This window comes from Babylonia areolata, chromosome 7 (assembly GCF_041734735.1).
Source record: "Babylonia areolata isolate BAREFJ2019XMU chromosome 7, ASM4173473v1, whole genome shotgun sequence".
NCBI classification, from domain to species: Eukaryota; Metazoa; Mollusca; class Gastropoda; order Neogastropoda; family Buccinidae; genus Babylonia; species Babylonia areolata.
The window spans coordinates 12423225-12439925 of record NC_134882.1 but is presented as its reverse complement, the minus strand read 5'-3'; the positions used below and the strand labels follow the sequence as shown (position 1 = coordinate 12439925).

General features: G+C 36.8%; 1 protein-coding gene across 1 annotated transcript; it reads left to right on the top strand.

Moving 5' to 3' along the window:
* Positions 1–6072: 6072 nt before the first annotated feature.
* On the top strand, positions 6073–16350 carry LOC143283712 (cyclin-I-like). Its single transcript, XM_076589965.1, has 7 exons — positions 6073–6234; positions 8268–8415; positions 9353–9481; positions 9795–9869; positions 10760–10900; positions 11301–11534; positions 12022–16350. Exons 2-7 carry the CDS (start codon positions 8302–8304, stop codon positions 12313–12315), a joined length of 987 nt encoding a protein of 328 aa, XP_076446080.1. The 5' UTR covers positions 6073–6234; positions 8268–8301; the 3' UTR covers positions 12316–16350.
* The last annotated feature ends 351 nt before the right edge of the window (positions 16351–16701 follow it).

The following is a 16701-nucleotide window of genomic DNA, read 5'->3' as shown; positions in this document are numbered from 1 at the left end:
AGGCACTCACACTCTCACTGTGACGCACGTATAACCTGGTTCTTCGTTGGACGAGGCCTACTGAGTCACCACACCGAGTCTCCGGAAAGAGACCTACGTGCATCGAGACATGTGCCTGTGACTAGCTGTTAGGAGACGAGTTTCTGCCATGAAACACGAGGCTATCGTGCCCAAATTGCGACACTTGCATTTCGACCACTGTGCATGATTATGCAGCGGCGATAAATATTATATCAAACTTCGAACACTTCCACTTTCGTGATGCCGCATTGTTGGCAAAATGAATACCTGACATCACCCCTCACTCAGTCATTTTCTCCATTTCAGAGTTTATTTGTTATATGTTTTTTGCATTTTAGTCTTAAAATGCACTTGGGGTGTAGTTTGTGAGTATTAACAGAATCTTTGATCATCTGTCTTATAATAAAAACCAGCAGCAAATCACCAAAACAAAAAACACACACACATACTGATTCTCTCTCTCTCTCGTGTAGTTAATTCTCACAGCTTTTTAATTATCCGTGTATTGATTCTCTCATTTCAGTGATATAATCTTTGCATACTGTATTCTATGGTCTTTTGAAGACACGAACACCACTGAATGTCTATACATACAAAAGCAATGCAGGTAATATATAATACTGTACACACACACACACGTACACATATATACATACATATATGTGTCAGTGTGGGTGTGGGCTATGTAATATACTACAGAGTACAAAATTCAGTCGCGCATTTGGGCGCTTAAAATATCTAAAAATGCATAATTCTTCCAGGAAGGCTTCCTCACATGATAAACAGAACTGAAATAGTATTCCGTGAAATACGCCGAAATATATGCGAGCCTTTATCTAAGGCATTGTTATACTAACATCCAGAAGTTCACCTTTTACTAATCGAGTTATCAACCGAAGCACTGGAACAGTCTGAACACTAACATTAAAAATGCACAGTCTAAAAAATCTGCTTGACAGTGCCCAAAATGCGACACAATTTTCAAGACATCGATGAGTATGATTAACAAATTATTTTCATTGATGACAAAAAGAAATTAGAGTAGGCATTCAAAGCCAACCAATAAGAAATTATCTAACAAGACGGTAAAAGGTCCAAAACATTAGCCCCTACTACTAATATCATACACCTCCACCCACCCACCCAAAAAACCAAAACAAAACCATCTGATTCAGAAAGCTGAGATACATTTTTTGTTGCTGCCGAATTGAAAAATTGTGCACGACACTTATGTTACCAAAGAACTATCGATAACCACTGTAACTAGTCTAAGAATCTTGTTTTTGATTTCTTCACGGCAGAAGCCTAAATATGGGGGTGGGTGGGAGGATGGGTCATATCTAACAGTACACTACACACTGTATACACCACCACAATGACAATACGTTAACTAAAGCAACAATTTTCATTTTCAGTATCTGCGATTCGATCTCACATTTGGACAGCTCGATCGGCGAACTGAGCTAACACTTGAAAGCACTGGGGGACAACAATTATCCAGAACAACATCGAGGCATAGCCCGGGCAACAATGAGCCGGAGCAACAATGAGTGCCTCACACGCATTGATAAAAAAAACAACTGCCCCCCACGGGAAAGCGACTTGTTCCATTGTCTAAGAGAGAGAGTTACAAATACACCAAGCACTGAATAAAAACGGGCAGCTAGCTGCATGGGTGCACCTGATGAAAGGTACGCCAGTGAAACAAATAAATAATATTACTTTTAGTTTCAAGCTACTCCATTTGCTACGAGCCTATGCCAAGCAAACAAGTCTTATCTTCTTGTCCAGGGATAAAGTATTCTAAAGCCTTGAAATCTTAAAATGGTATTTCTAAAATCAGATCGAAACTGTCTCGATCCCAACGGCAAAATAATGAATATAGTGACCGTTACGCTTGTAACCGACGGGGCCAGCGGTTGCACGGAGCGTCAGCTATCTCACCAATTTTGCCCTGTGACGCTGTCACAGTGTCAGCCATCTCTTTGTGAAGTGGGCGTGAGCGTTGACGTAGATTGGGTATAAGCTTATCTGCTGTTGTCAGCATTGTCAGTGGGGGGGTTGTGAAGAGAAAGCTGTGGTTGCGAGGTGTGTGCACGAGGGCTTGAGGGGATAGTTAAGTTGGAGAGTGGTGAGACAAGGGAGTATTAAAATCTGAGGATTGGCCAATGAAAATACACAATCTGAATAAACACCTGCCAAATATTTTCAAAAACAAGCAACACCTTAACCCCCGATAATAAGAAATACATTATCATTTATCATTTTGACCCATTAAAGTAGATTTAACTTTGTGCACGAACTGAATCCGGTTGTGCAAAAAAAAAAGAGGTCAATTGTAAATCAGACATGCTTAAAGAGAGGGAAGGAGAGAAATAAAGGAGGGTGGGTGAGAGAAATAAATAATTTTGCCTTATCAAGATTTTGCATTTGAAAAAAAAAAGTCCGGTTTTCACATTCATCTAAGGTATTTTAAATACAGGCCAGTATAAATAAGTATAGTATGTCTGCCGTAACTTTAAGAACTCGTCGATTTTGAAAAAAAAATTTGTTGAGCACTCACATGAAGATAATGATATCAACCACCTAGATCCCCTGTGAAGGAGTGACCATTTGATGTTGGTTTTTCAGTTCCACAAGTCATTGGTGAAGGAAAAAGCAGAAAAAAGTATAAATTTAATATAAAACTATAATGGAATGAGAGAAATGATAAATAAGGTGGATTGGGATGGAAAAGATGTGAACCAGTGCCGGAATGACTTGAAGACTATACTTCACAAAACTATGAATATATATATATATATACCAAAAGTGTCAAATGGACAGGAGAAAAAAATCAAACCTTCATGGACGAACAATAAAAAAATGAGAATGAGAATCATCAGAAATAAATAAATGTACAAACATTTCTTAAGAACTAGGTCAGGTCACTCCTATTTATGCTACATCAAAGAAAGGAATAAATGCTGCAAAATCATTAAAAAAACAAAACAAAAAAAACAACAAAAAACCCCAAAAAACATGAAAGAAATTTAGCCAAAAAATGTAAGCAAAGTCCTAAAATATTTTGGAAATATGTGCAAGAAAAAAATGAAACTTAGTACAGGAATAGGGGTACTAAAAAAAAGAAGTTGGTAACTTAGCAGAAAACAACCTAGAAAAAGCAGAAACACTTAATAAATTCTATGCAAGTGTATATACTAAAGAGACCTTGACAAATTCACCTCACCTTGGAGAAAGCTCCAGGTCGGGAAATATCAATATTTGTGATTTAAGAGTCACTCCATTGGCAGTAGAAAAGAAGCTGCATGCCTTAGACCCCTATAAAGCACAAGGACCAGACAAAATACCCTCAAGAATATTGAAGGAACTGAGCAGGGAGTTAGCTCTTCCTTTGAATATAATGTATAAAAAAAAATCACTTGAATCTGCTTGCCTGCCTAAAGATTGGAAAGGAAAATGGCTGAGGTAACAGCTATTATATATATATATATATATATAAAGGGTCAAAGCATGAACCAGGAAACTACAGACCAGTGTGCTCCATACTGGTAGCAAAAACTCTGAACATGACTACTTGATGAAAAGTGGTGATAAAGAGTTTAATGTTGAAAAATGTGAAGAAGAAAATGATTCAGGTATCATTTTTGATAAAACCCCACTCTTTGACAAGCATATCACATGCAAAATACATATGGCAAATCAGAATTGGTATAATCGAGCGTACCTTCACATTTCTGGACAGTTGTACATTTTTAAGACCATATAAAGTACTGGTAAGACCGATATTAGAATATGCAAACACAGTTTGGTTCCCAAAATTAAAGCGTCAATCTGCTGCAATCGAAGGTGTACAAAGACAAGCAACAAAATTAGTCCATGAAATAAAGGATTTATCTTATGAAGAAAGGCTAAAATATCTTAATCTCCCTTCCCTTAAAGCAAGAAGGGTACGATGGGACTTGATACAAGCATATAAAATATATAATAATGTTGATGACATTGACAAAGCACGTTTCTTTATTGATCCACAAACTAACATTGTCACCTGTAACAGTACCGACAAAATTCAGAAGCAACATTGTAGTAGCAACATTAGAAAATGTTTTTTGTTACAGAGTAACTAACAACTGGAATAGACTAACCCCAGAAATCAAACGTGCACCTAACACGAATGCCTTTAAAAAGCTTATTATCACTGATGACGATATCATAAAGAAAACTGACTTTGATGGTCAAAGATGAGCCTGGGATTGAGAGTACCTGACCAAAAACAACAACAAAAACCGAAAACCAATGAGGCGTATAACGCCACAAGGCTACAATGCTTGCATCACATTTAACCTGAACCTGATAGATGGAATCTGTATTTTAACGTACCAATGTGTAAAGTAATGCACATGGGAAAAAACAACAACCCAGAAAACAAATACCATATGATAATAGAAGACACCACACAGGACACAGAAATGTCAAAGTGAGAAAGATCTTGGCATAACTTTCGATAATAAACAATCATTTGATATACAGAATATAATAAATAAAGCCAACCAGATGATAGGAATAATTAAGAGAACATATACCTATTCAGATAAAGATATATTTCTTAAACTGTATAAAGCATTGGTTAGATCACAAGTAGAATATTGTAATAATATGTTGTGGCACCCATACCGAGACAATCTCTAGAAAGGGTACAAACAGGAGCAAATAAGTTATTAAAAGAATGCAAATCTATGAGCTATCAACAGAGACTTAATACTTAAATCTGCATTCATTAAAGGGTAGAGGGCTAAGAGGGGATTTAATAGAAACATACAAAATGTTAAATTGCTATAATGAAGTCAATGTGAATAACATTTTTAGAATGTCAGATTATGAGAGTACAAGAAATTCAATGATGAAAATTTGTAAAGACCACTGTAATACTAACCAAGGGAAAAATTAATAGAATTGCACAAATATGGAATGCACTACCTATTGAAACTAAACATGCACAAAATACTTTGACGAGTGATTTACAGTACATGTAAAAGAAAACATATATATGTATCCCACAATAATTGAAGGGGGCATAAAAATGGCCGTGAGGCCTAGGCAGTCAAATGCTAATCCCTATACTGCTACTAACACATACGACGCGACTGCCCGAAGTGATACAAGCATCTACTGGATTTAAGGTATTCACTATATCACGATAAAAATAGCTTAAAAAGTCGGAAATACTCACAGTTGGCGCTGCCATAATGCAAGTTTTCCACCCCGAGAAGTCAGCGGTCTTGACAAATTATTTGTTGAACATTTATGAATTCCCCGTCATTTAAAAACGGACTCTTGTTGACAACGCTCGTAGTCCGTTTGCCAATTTTGACAGTGAAACTGGACACAAAGGGTGTGACTGCTAAGGCTATGACCCCTTGCAGAACTTTCCGCTGACTTCTGTGTCCTTTGTGTCGAGCAAGTGATAAGCTCGACGCCAAACGACAACTGTTTGTATCAGCTGTTCGCAGACAGGCCAAGGCGAGCAGATGCAGAGTGGGTGGTTCGAATGTGGCGCTCACGAAGTCAAATTCAAGTTGATTGGGTGCTGTCAAACGCGAGCAGGGATTGGTTCCTGGTATATTTGCATATGAAAGCCACGATAACAATGTAAACAAGGGATCAATTGTTGAAAACTTTGTTGCAAATAAAGACATTCACTTCTCCATGAGCTTTGCTTCAAATTTACAATACGTCTGTAATATTTGGAGAAAGAAGGGACGTGACTAAAAATGCCCAGGCGAAAGGGCACTTGCATCAGGTTATGTTAATGTTATGAAACTATTTTCGATATCATACTACGCACAAAAAAATACTCCTATATGTAGCAGTAAGATGCAATCAACATAATTGGAGATATTATTGGAAATGATTAATTCAGAGCTTTCCGAGTAGTTTTGTGTACAATATTTGAAAAAACAACAACCTGCTACTGCCTATTCTAAGATTAGTAAACATGCACATGGCGGACTAATTTTTTTGTTGTTTGCAACTATTAATAGCAAAAACATTCCGTCAGCTGGGGACTAGTTCCCGAAGAAGTAGTTTACAATTTTTACTTGTGTTACATTTTCGAAAGAAAATGGAGGTTTCAGCTCAGTAAATGTAACACAAAGACCGTGCATGGACCAGAGGGTGTCCAGGGTCTCACAATTGTGCCCGGTTTGTTCTCAGGTAAGAGTATTTTGGTGTAAATACGCATTTGTTCGAATTCTTTTGGGCGAACATTCTAGGCTTTTGCAGACGATGCAACTGATCGTATTTCACCATTACATTTTTTTTTATTACTTTCTGTTCAGTATTCTTTATTTAACCGGATTGTAGACTTTATAGAATATTTTCTATGACCTTGATCATGTTTTTCGATAATCAGAATATAACTTACATTGAAAAATCAAGCTGTATATGATCGCGAACGACTTTCCTGACACTCAGACAAAATGGCCGACCGAACAAAATTGTTGTCAAGGTCAGATTCCTTGGTGACGTAGTTTAGAAAAATTGAGGGTGGTGGACTACTTGTCTATATCAATCTCTTGTTTTTTTCCTTCTTCAGTTATTGAAAATTTATTGTCAGTGTGGTTGCGTAAAATGGGTTTCACTCATGGAATAATAGCTTATGTAAGTGCAGATTGACAGAAAGAGGGAATACTGTTGAATTAATACTGATCTGGTGTATTTTCAAAACTGGGTTTTTTGACAAGGTTCATATTGCCTAGGCCTCTCAAACAACTGATAGTGATACTGTCGATATGATTATATCTTTGTGACAGAATCAAAGAGATGTTTACTGAGCCAGAATGATAATCACCATTTAACTAGTTTCATTTGATAGGGTGATAATTTCTTTCAGTTTCAGATTAAGTGTATCAGTGGCAGATTTTTTAAATAATTATTTTATTTATTTATTTTTTTTTTTAAAGAACATCAGTACATAATAATCCCTGTCTGGCCCTTCTCCTCCCATTCCCATATTTTCCCTTTCCCTACTCTTGGAATATGGTAACACTATATGGGGATACCCAAATCGGAAAGGATTGCTAGCATCAATAGAAAGGGTGCAAAGAAGAGCTACAAAATTATTAAGTGAACTAAAAGACATGGATTATGGAGAAAGGCTGAGGCAACTGGACCTTCCATCACTGAAATATAGACGATATAGAGGAGATATGATCCAAGTATACAAAATCATATACAATTTAGATGATCTAAGAGTGGAAGATTTCTTTGAATTTAACACTGTTGAAAAAACACGAAGCTCTAGCAAAGATATATACCCAAAACATACTCAATTAAATGCCAAAACATACACTTTTACTAACCACGTTATAAAATGGTGGAACCCACTAACAGAACTAACCAAAACAGCACCAACTCTTAACCAATTCAAGAATCTTCTGGACGCTGATATAAATGTAAAGATAAAAAAGTATGAATATGATGATTAAATTACTCGTAGGAAAATTACCGCATGCAATGCAGACACTACTCAATGTTGACGAAAAAGAAGGGACATCAAAAAGGCCGCGAGGCCTACTTCATCCCTATTCTATACCTATACCTATACCTACTCACAGAAAAGAGAGGTACTTTTCCATCAAAGATGAAGGGAATTAAGTTTTAGTAAAATGAATGATGTGGAACTAGAAGTCAGATGAATTTTACCACTGGTAATTTAACATTGTTTTTAAACATTTAAACCACATATAGTTTTGCAAAACCTCATGGAACAAACAAGCAAAATTGTGCAGAACTACACAGAACAAGAACTCAGCTTTTTGGAAAATCTTCAGAACATTTGTGTTTGTCTCGCAAAGATGGTAAATAGAGAAAAGTCTGAAAACAGCAAAGGATGGCTTGTTAGATTGATAATCTTGTTGCTCTGTGTTGTTTTCATTCATACACATATCCATAATATAGAAATTATATCTAATTTTGTTGATTAGCTGATTTGATTTTGGGGAATGTTACTATTGTCAGGCCTCCGGGGATGAAGATGAAGTTCAGTAACTATTGACAACATGTAATTTTGGACAACTTCAATTTTTCTCATAAGCGAAAAACATACAAGTGTGTCAAGTCAAAATAAAGCATATGTTCTTGGATTAGTGATGGTACGTTATTTATAATATACAGTTCAGTTTAATATGCAAAGTATCTTCCTTGTGTTAGATACTATTAGCTAATGGAAATCTGCTCTGTTTCAGGCATCTTGGTGTGTCAGCAGGTTTGTGGGGAAGAATGTTTGCCAGTGGTTTGACTGATGAGCGCGCCAAGCAGAAGCTTGATGCGACTCTTGGCAAGGAACGACTGCAGTGGAAGCCCATCCTGCCCAGGCCAGTCAGCAGCGCTCAGGTGCCTGTTTGATTTCATCATTTATTTCAGTGTAATTTATGTTGAAGTTTATGTTCACAGAGATTGAGAGATACTCAGTCATACTGCTTATAAATTGCTGTCTGATATAAGACCTTCCAGACTCTTCTTTCAGACTTGGTGGATACAATATACAATCTCTTACGCAGGTATTTGTTTCAAATATTTTTTTTCTAACATCTACAGTTTTTGATATAGTGAGGTATTTTTAAATTGCTTTTCTGATGGTATCAGATGAATGTCATTCAGATATGTAATTTTGCATATATGATAATATTGAACTGTTTGTAATGATGAATTGGAAACGTGATATGAATGCCAGTTTTATTTATAAATTAAATACATGAAAACAATTGTGGGTGGTGGAGTAGATCACCATGGACGGGCAGTTGACAGTGAAACAAGGAAAAAATGGACTAGAGGGGATGTGTGTGGTGAACAAACTATCTCCTGGTGGATGGAAAATTGATTGGCACTTGCATGCATGCAGATTCTCCCAAGCACATGTATGCGGTAGGTGAGGAAAGAGAGTGGAGGACAGATAAAGAAGCGAGCAATAGATAATTTTAAGTGGAGGACGGATAAAGAAGCGAGCAAAAAATAAAATAATGTTAGGTTGCATTTCAAAAATACATGGGGGGTTGTTACCAGTTGTCGGTGAGCTGCAGCTTTTTCTGCTGTTGGCAATCAGGGACAGCAACTCAGGTGAGTCTTTCTAGAACAGATGGCTTTTGCTGTGCAGTGTCATCAAATACTGCCTCCCATCTTTGGGGTTGTTGACTTTCCTTCAAAAAAGAAAGAAAAGAAAAAAAAAAGAGGTTTTCATATAATTTTGTACATTATTTTAACAATTGTTCATTTGGAAAGTTTGTAATTTGTTGGTTATTTGAAAATAAAACCCTTATTTTGTTTTTCCCAGGAGATCACGGATATGGAGCGAGACAAAGAAGCTTTCTGGTTAATCCAGTTAAGCCAGTCTTTCGACTTTGCACCAGAAACCTATGCTCTGGCCATTTCCATTATGGATCGGGTATCCACACTTGTCAAGGTAGTTGGAATTTATCAGAATTATCACATTTATTTGCACTTTTGATGCATTGTATTGTTTTGGCGAAATGATCATCTTTTAAAAGTTTGTTTTGTGTAAAATGTTGTTGCGTTTTTCTGTAAAATATACAAGCATTGAGAGATGGGGGGTACGGGGTGTGTGTATTTTGTATGTGTGCACTTGCATGTACTATACCAACATTGAATTCATCCATAGTTAACAAGAATATTGAATACTTAAGTTCTGTAATGATTCTGCTAGATAAAACCTTCATAATGAACAGTATAATTTCATATTATTACTTTTTTTTCAGATTCGCCCCAAGTATCTGCGCTGTGTTGCCATCAGCTGCTTATACATCGCAGCAAAAACACTGGAAGACGATGAAGTAAGTACTGCAGCATCTTGGTTGATTGTGTTTTCTTTATGGTATTTTACTCATAACAGGAGACGTATCATCGTGTGGATATTTAATGTAAATATGATATGCATGTTAAAAGTAAAAAAGGTAAAAATTATATCAAGGTAATAAACATAAAGGAACATTTTAAAATTTAGATAAAGATTTTAAATTTAAAGTGGGTTTGAACAATTTGAAAATGGAAATTAGATTTGAAATGTAACATTAAGTGAATGTAGCCTTAATGCATGCACTATTTTTCATATGTGTGTGTGTGTGTGTGTGTATTGCACTGGGTGGATTGGAATATGGCATGTGATTCCTTTCTCTTGTTTGTGTATACATGTATTATTACAGTGTAGATATTTGTGTGTGCATATATACACAGATCAGGATTTTGCATACTGAAAAATCCAGATGGAAAAGCCAGAAATGATTGCCACACAGAGAATGAAGAGCGTTAAAGCTGTGTGAAAAATTGAGAAAAAAAAGTGTTTTCAGTTGTGTCGTTGAGATATATTGATTTATAACATTAACAGCATATCCATAATTGCTTGGGTATGAACATGTGTTTGTGTGTGCTATACACATATATAGGTGTACATTTGCACATGTATATGTTTGCTTTTGTCAGATCAAATTTGTGCAAGAGTATTCATTTCAGTTGGCCTGTAGTTTATTTTTAATTAGAAATTGTCATTTGTACAGCATCACACTACCACTACCACTAACAGTGTGTAGACTTCATCACAGTGAGTAGTGTTGCACAATCCTACTGTTCAGTTTTTGTTGGGTTTTGTTTTTTTCATTTGCTGCCACATCATTACAGATGGTCCATTGCATCGCTGTTTATTGATGGAGGGTATTATTGTTTCCAGGCAATCCCTGTCACCCTGGATCTTGTGCGAAAAAGTCAGTGCGGTTGTTCAGTGTCAGAAATTCTTCGCATGGAGCTGGTCATTCTCACGAAACTGGACTGGAACCCCAAGGCTGTCACTGCCATTGACTTCTTGCATTTGGTCAGTTGCTTCCTCTGCTGTGTACATTTTGACATGTCAGCATAGTTCAGGTTTTTGTTTCAGTCATTGTTTAACGCACAATACATGTCAGTACAGGTTTCTGTTTGAGTCACTTCATCGTATATAGAATGATGTTAGAATAGCATTGTTGCTAGTTACAGCTTATTGTGTACATGAAGGTGATATATATATATATATATATCTGAAAAATTTGCTGAAATATAAACGGATATTGTCATTGATCACATGCAGATCTACACACAGTATTGTACAGATGCATATACACACCACACACACACACACACACATACACACACAAACAATAACCCAGAAATATATCAGAAACAAATAAAAAGTAAGCAACAAAAACTTCATAAATAAGTCATCCATCATGTTTCAGATCCACTATTGGACGATGAGGAGCTTCCCCTACCTGCTGACTCACCTGAAGAACATGACCCCCTCTCGGTTCCTGGCGCTTCTCACCCGAAAGCTCCTGACTCTCCTCTGTCATGCCAACATTGCCCGCGATCGACCGTCTGTGGTGGCTCTTGCTCTGGTCAGCTTAGAACTGGAGCAGGTGGTCCCTCAGCACTGGTTGCAGCTGAACCTGATGATGCAGGGCGTTATCCAGGTGGGTTCAGGTGTTTCAGTTTCAGTTTGAAGGTCTCAAAATGTGCAGACTGATCTGTATGTGCTACACCATATCTGCTGAAGAAAAACAAAAGCAGGTGACTAATCTTGGCATAAACCCAACATGCTGATCAGGTCTTGAAGGGTTCAGGTGATGGTGATGGTGTGTCATTCAGTGTGTGTCTGGCTGAGTGGTGGTTCACAGCCTGTGGAATAAATGGTTCCGAAAGACTGGCTGTGTGAAATATTTTTGGTGTTTTGTTTGCATTTTTCCTTGTATTTTATTTGCTTTTTTCCTGGTTGCAGGCTTTCATGCAACATTGATTTCCAGAATGTTTAGTTACAAGCATGATCAGTCTGAATATTGGTGTCTGAATGTGGTGTATAATGTGTGGGTGTATGTGTATGTGTGTGTACATGTGTGTTTGTGTGTATGTGTGTGCACACACAGACATCGTTAAGCTTATGTCCACAATACTTGTTTCCAGGCTGAGAACGGAGAAGTGATCTCATGTCGGGAGAGGATGGCATGGCTGCTGGACCAGTGCAGCATGCTCATCACGGGCTATCAGGAAAAACCCGTCTCTTCTGCGAAATCCAAGAAGCGCAAAGTGGAGGATTTGGAGTCGGACAACATCTACGATGGAATCAAGCGTCTGTACGAAGAGAGCGGAACCGCACCAGAGAAGCTGATCCTACCGAAGAGGGGCTCGTGTGCTTCAGAGATGCACCTGGATTCTGAGGACATCCACCCTTTTGTCCAAACAGTTGCTGCAGTTTAATCTGGCTCAAAGTTAGGGCAGTTTTATTGGCAAAAGTAAGTGATTAAGTAAGTGAGCTTGCTGTGTAGTCCATCTGACAGTACTGACTGTATACTGTCTTCAGGGAGGTAAGAGTGCTCGATGTTCTGTTCTTGGTTTGTAGAGTGCTCATCTGAAAGGCAGTTTGCAGTTCCTCTCCTGAGGTCCTTAAGGAGAAACAGTACTGTGAGGTAGACAACACGGTTTGGCGGAGAATAACCTTAAGTTAATTTTTTTTTTTTTTCTGGTTTGCTAATGAAAGTAGCTATTGTCTAAGAAGATAGTTTCACATTATGTGTTGTCTTTTTCCTCCTCCTTCCTCTTCTCATTTTAAACACAGTAGTTATTATTTATTGTACTCTGCTTGTGAATTTATGTTATGAAAACAAGAAAAATGCAAGAAAAAAAATCAAAAGACAAGTTATTAAAAAAAATAAAAGATATAATTAAAACATAAAAAAAGATATTCGTGTACATGTGAATTGTGTATGTTTGTGTGTGAAGAGTTCTGTGTTGTTGCAAGCGCTTTTCTTTCATTTTGGGTTATTCATGTTAGTCTTTCATATCATCTAGATACGCATTTTGTTACTTTGTTGTTGTTTTCTTTTATTATTTACCATTTTGTTACTTTCTTGTTTTGTTTTATTATTTATTTACTTATTATTTTCAGTGATTTTCACATTGGTTTGCATGTTTCTGTGATTACTTTGTTGTGCAGTAACAAAAATATGTACAGGCACACCCATTGAGATAAACAGGATTCGTGCATAATACTGTACACAAAGAAAAAAAATTGCAAGGCAGCAAGTCCATCTGAGTTTGAATGGGAAAATCATTTGTAAGTAAATGGGACTTTTTATTTCTGTCTCTCATCTCTTCTTCTGTAATTCCTCCATACCATTATTCAGTCTTTGCCCACCCCTCTCCAAGAAAACCTTTGTCTTGATTGATCACAACTATTACTGAAATCTGAGTGAGTGATGTACTGCATTATCTCATTGTAAGCATTTGAAACCCCCTCAAAACCATGTTGCAAGCTCTGCTGCACAAGCGTGGAACCATTTTCCGACGTTGGTGGAACAATGTAAATAAAAAGTGTCAGTGCTGTACATTCCATAACGATGATGTGTCTGATTGATTTGCTTCATATTGCGTTTGTGTGAAACAAACTGGTTGTGCATCAAACTTGCAGGTTGTACAGGTGCTATTTTGTACATAAGGACAGTATTATTGTATACAATGTGTACAGGGATTAGTGATAAGAATGACTGTCCATCACATTTGTACATGGTTTTGATTGGTACCTTTGAAGACTGGCTGGCAAAGAGAGGCAAATAGAAGGTAGGACAAGTTTGTATTTGTACTTGATTAGAAGCAGACATGTCACAAATATACTTATTATTTAATCTTTCCTTTGCTCTGTTTTGTTTTGTAGGCACTTGAATCTTCTGTCAATGGAATGTTAAATCTGCGAGTTACTGACTAAAACAGTTAATTTTTTGTTGTTTTCTTCTCAGCTGGACTAAATGCCAGGGTTTATTTTTGTTCCATGAACGAGCATATGAAAACTTGTTTCCATTTGATATTGTCACTGCTACTTGTAGTACTTTGATCTCTAACTCCCCTGTAATTGAGGAAAGTTTAATGTCTCACTTTGGAGTATTTGACAGTGCAGTGGATGTCATCAGTTCTCTGACTTATTGTGGAAAAGGTGGGTTCTGTCCCCTTCTTGTTCCCCCACTGTCACCACCACCTTTTACAGGATAAGATGAACTGGACTGGTGACTCTTCTGCTGTGAGGTGTAAATCTCATTAACAGCATTAATAGGTCAAACCATGTTTTGCTGAAGTAAAACAGCTGTAAACTTGCCATTTGTGTACTGCAACCACGTCACACCCGTCTTTATTCTGTGTATCGCCTTCTTTTCTAAAGAAATTGTCTCTCCCTGCCTTATATTTTGATAAATCTTACCTGCTTTGTTCAGTTTCAGTTGTGCTTTTTGCGTGTCCCAATTAGTTACAAATGATTGCTTTGACTACAAGATCTGTCCAACATTTTATCATGAAGTTGCTTTGATTGGCCAAAACCAGGCATGGGGCTCCAGCAAGACTGGTACATTCAAATTGAAATGGTTCAGCATTATTTTAGTCACATAAGAGAAAGGGGGAAACATCAGTTGAATTAAAATTTCTCCATCAGTTAAACATTTTTATCCATTGTAAATTTTACTGAACTCGCTGATGGGTTCTGAAAACCTAAATTCTGATGGAACTTTGAAAAGAGATTCTTGCTATTGTCGACCATTCTGAGTGCGGATTAAAAATAAACGCTCATGAACGTCAATGTGGATAGATCTTGTACAGCAAAGCATTGGGGAATGACGGCTGTTTGAGTGTCAACTGTTTGTTTTGCATGGAGTGGGGCAATGTTTAAGCCCTTGTATTGATTGGATGTTTTGCTATATTGTACAAAGTGTAGGACTGTTGTCAGAGTCTGCAGATTTGTTGTTGCAGGAGTGTATGGTTCTCAACTTGTTCTGACATGTGATATTCAAAGTTCATATAGTCATTTCATGTAATCAGTCATGGTATGTAGCAAACCTTGTTGACATTTATTTGTACATGAACAAATGCATTTTTTTTTCGTTATAAAAATCAGAAGTGTGTTTACTGAATTGTGGTCTTTGTGTTCCTAGCATTGTTAGAATTCATTCTTTTAAAATGGGATTGACTTGTTTCCATTACATCTTGAGTATAGGGTTTTGTAAATTTGGATGGGAGTTAAAGCAACTGATTTTTACCCAGCTTTTCTTTTTCTCAAACTTAGATTTTTAAGAAAAGATGGATAAGGATAGTAGAATTGGGTAAATATGACTTGTGTTGGAGACTTCTCATCAGTAATGGGTAGGTAATGTCTTTCAGAATTTGGTTCTGTAATATTATGGTTTTTGTTAATTTTTTTTGGTTTTTTTTTGGGGTGTGTGTGTGTGTGTGTAGGTTTTGTTTATATTTCATAACAAGACATGTTGTATTTCACATTCAAAAAAAGAAAAGAATTTATGTCCCATTCAATTGCATATAGTTCATGGTTTCATGTGTAGTCCACATCATACTTGGCCATAAATCATTGTTACTGAAGTAATCTGTTAAGTGTTGCTTATGTGGAAGCTGTTTCATGAGGGCATTTGAAGCATATCTTCCAAAGAATAGTGTGTGAGAGATATAGCAACGCAATTAATTTATTTGCTCTGGCCACAACCACCAACACAATTTCATTTGAAACGTGTGCAATTTCAGTTGAAATGTGTACAGTTTCAGTTGAAATGTTTGTTTTGTTGTTGTTGTCAGTATTCTGTACTGTAATTTGTTGATTTTTTCTTTTTTTTTTAATGTACATTGTCTGTATGTTGTAGATACAGAATGAAAATTGAAAAGGTGCAAATGGTCAGACCACATTTTGGAGAGAATGATTTGGTGAACAGTTAATGGTCTAGAAAACCTTGTGGCTCAGCTGAGATGTATTACCCGGTAAACCAGAGGAAGATGATTTGATCACTTTCTGTTGAGTTTAAAACTGAATCTTTTTTTTTTTTCGCTTGTTGTTTTAAAGAAATGTGAACAAAAGGTAGTTAACTGTGTTGATGCCCAGAACCAAAGGCCTGACACCCTTTTTTTCGAAAGTGAAGAGAACATCGATTCTTTTCTCAGTTGTTAAACTTGTACTTGATGGAACAAGAAAATAATTGTCATTACAGACTTGTAGTTTTTCTACCTTTTTACTGCAAACCTCTGTTGACTGTTGTGCAAGACTAGTTCATAGGATGATTAAGGAGTTACATCCAATCAAAATTGTGACATCGATATTCATTGAGATCCTGTCCTGTTGTAAACTTTCGAGGTTATGAACCTCACAACTGTGTTTGTTGTGTACTACTGTATTATGACACTGACAGAGAGCAAATAATTATATTAAAACTCTGTTGTGAAGAACAGCCAATAAAACTGCAGCAACTGAAATGTGTGTGTGTGAGTGTGTGTGTGTGTGTGTTAGAATGTGTGTGTGTGTGTGTGTTTGTGCATATGTGTGTATGATAGAGAGAGAGAGAGAGGGTGAGGGAAGGGGGAACTGAAATGAATGTCACAAATAAATGAATCTGGATGTGCATTTCAGGCCACAGGAAATGATCAACCAATTTCCTAAATTTTTTTCAACTGAAATCAAACTGTTGCACTGCACTGTCGATTGACAGGAAGAAAAGATACCCTGTTCTCAAAATCCTCCTGTTGCACTGCACTTCAGATTGAGAGGAACAATAGGTACCCTGTTCTCTTGTGAAAAAAAACCAGCAAAGAAAAGAAGAACATGAT

Bases quoted from the DNA above. Each gene is read 5' to 3' on its own strand.
- LOC143283712 (XM_076589965.1), top strand. From the start codon at position 8,302: ATGTTTGCCAGTGGTTTGACTGATGAGCGCGCCAAGCAGAAGCTTGAT. The intron at 8,416-9,352 runs GTGCCTGTTTGA...TGTTTTTCCCAG, and splicing joins GGCCAGTCAGCAGCGCTCAG to GAGATCACGGATATGGAGCG. The intron at 9,870-10,759 runs GTAAGTACTGCA...TATTGTTTCCAG, and splicing joins AAACACTGGAAGACGATGAA to GCAATCCCTGTCACCCTGGA.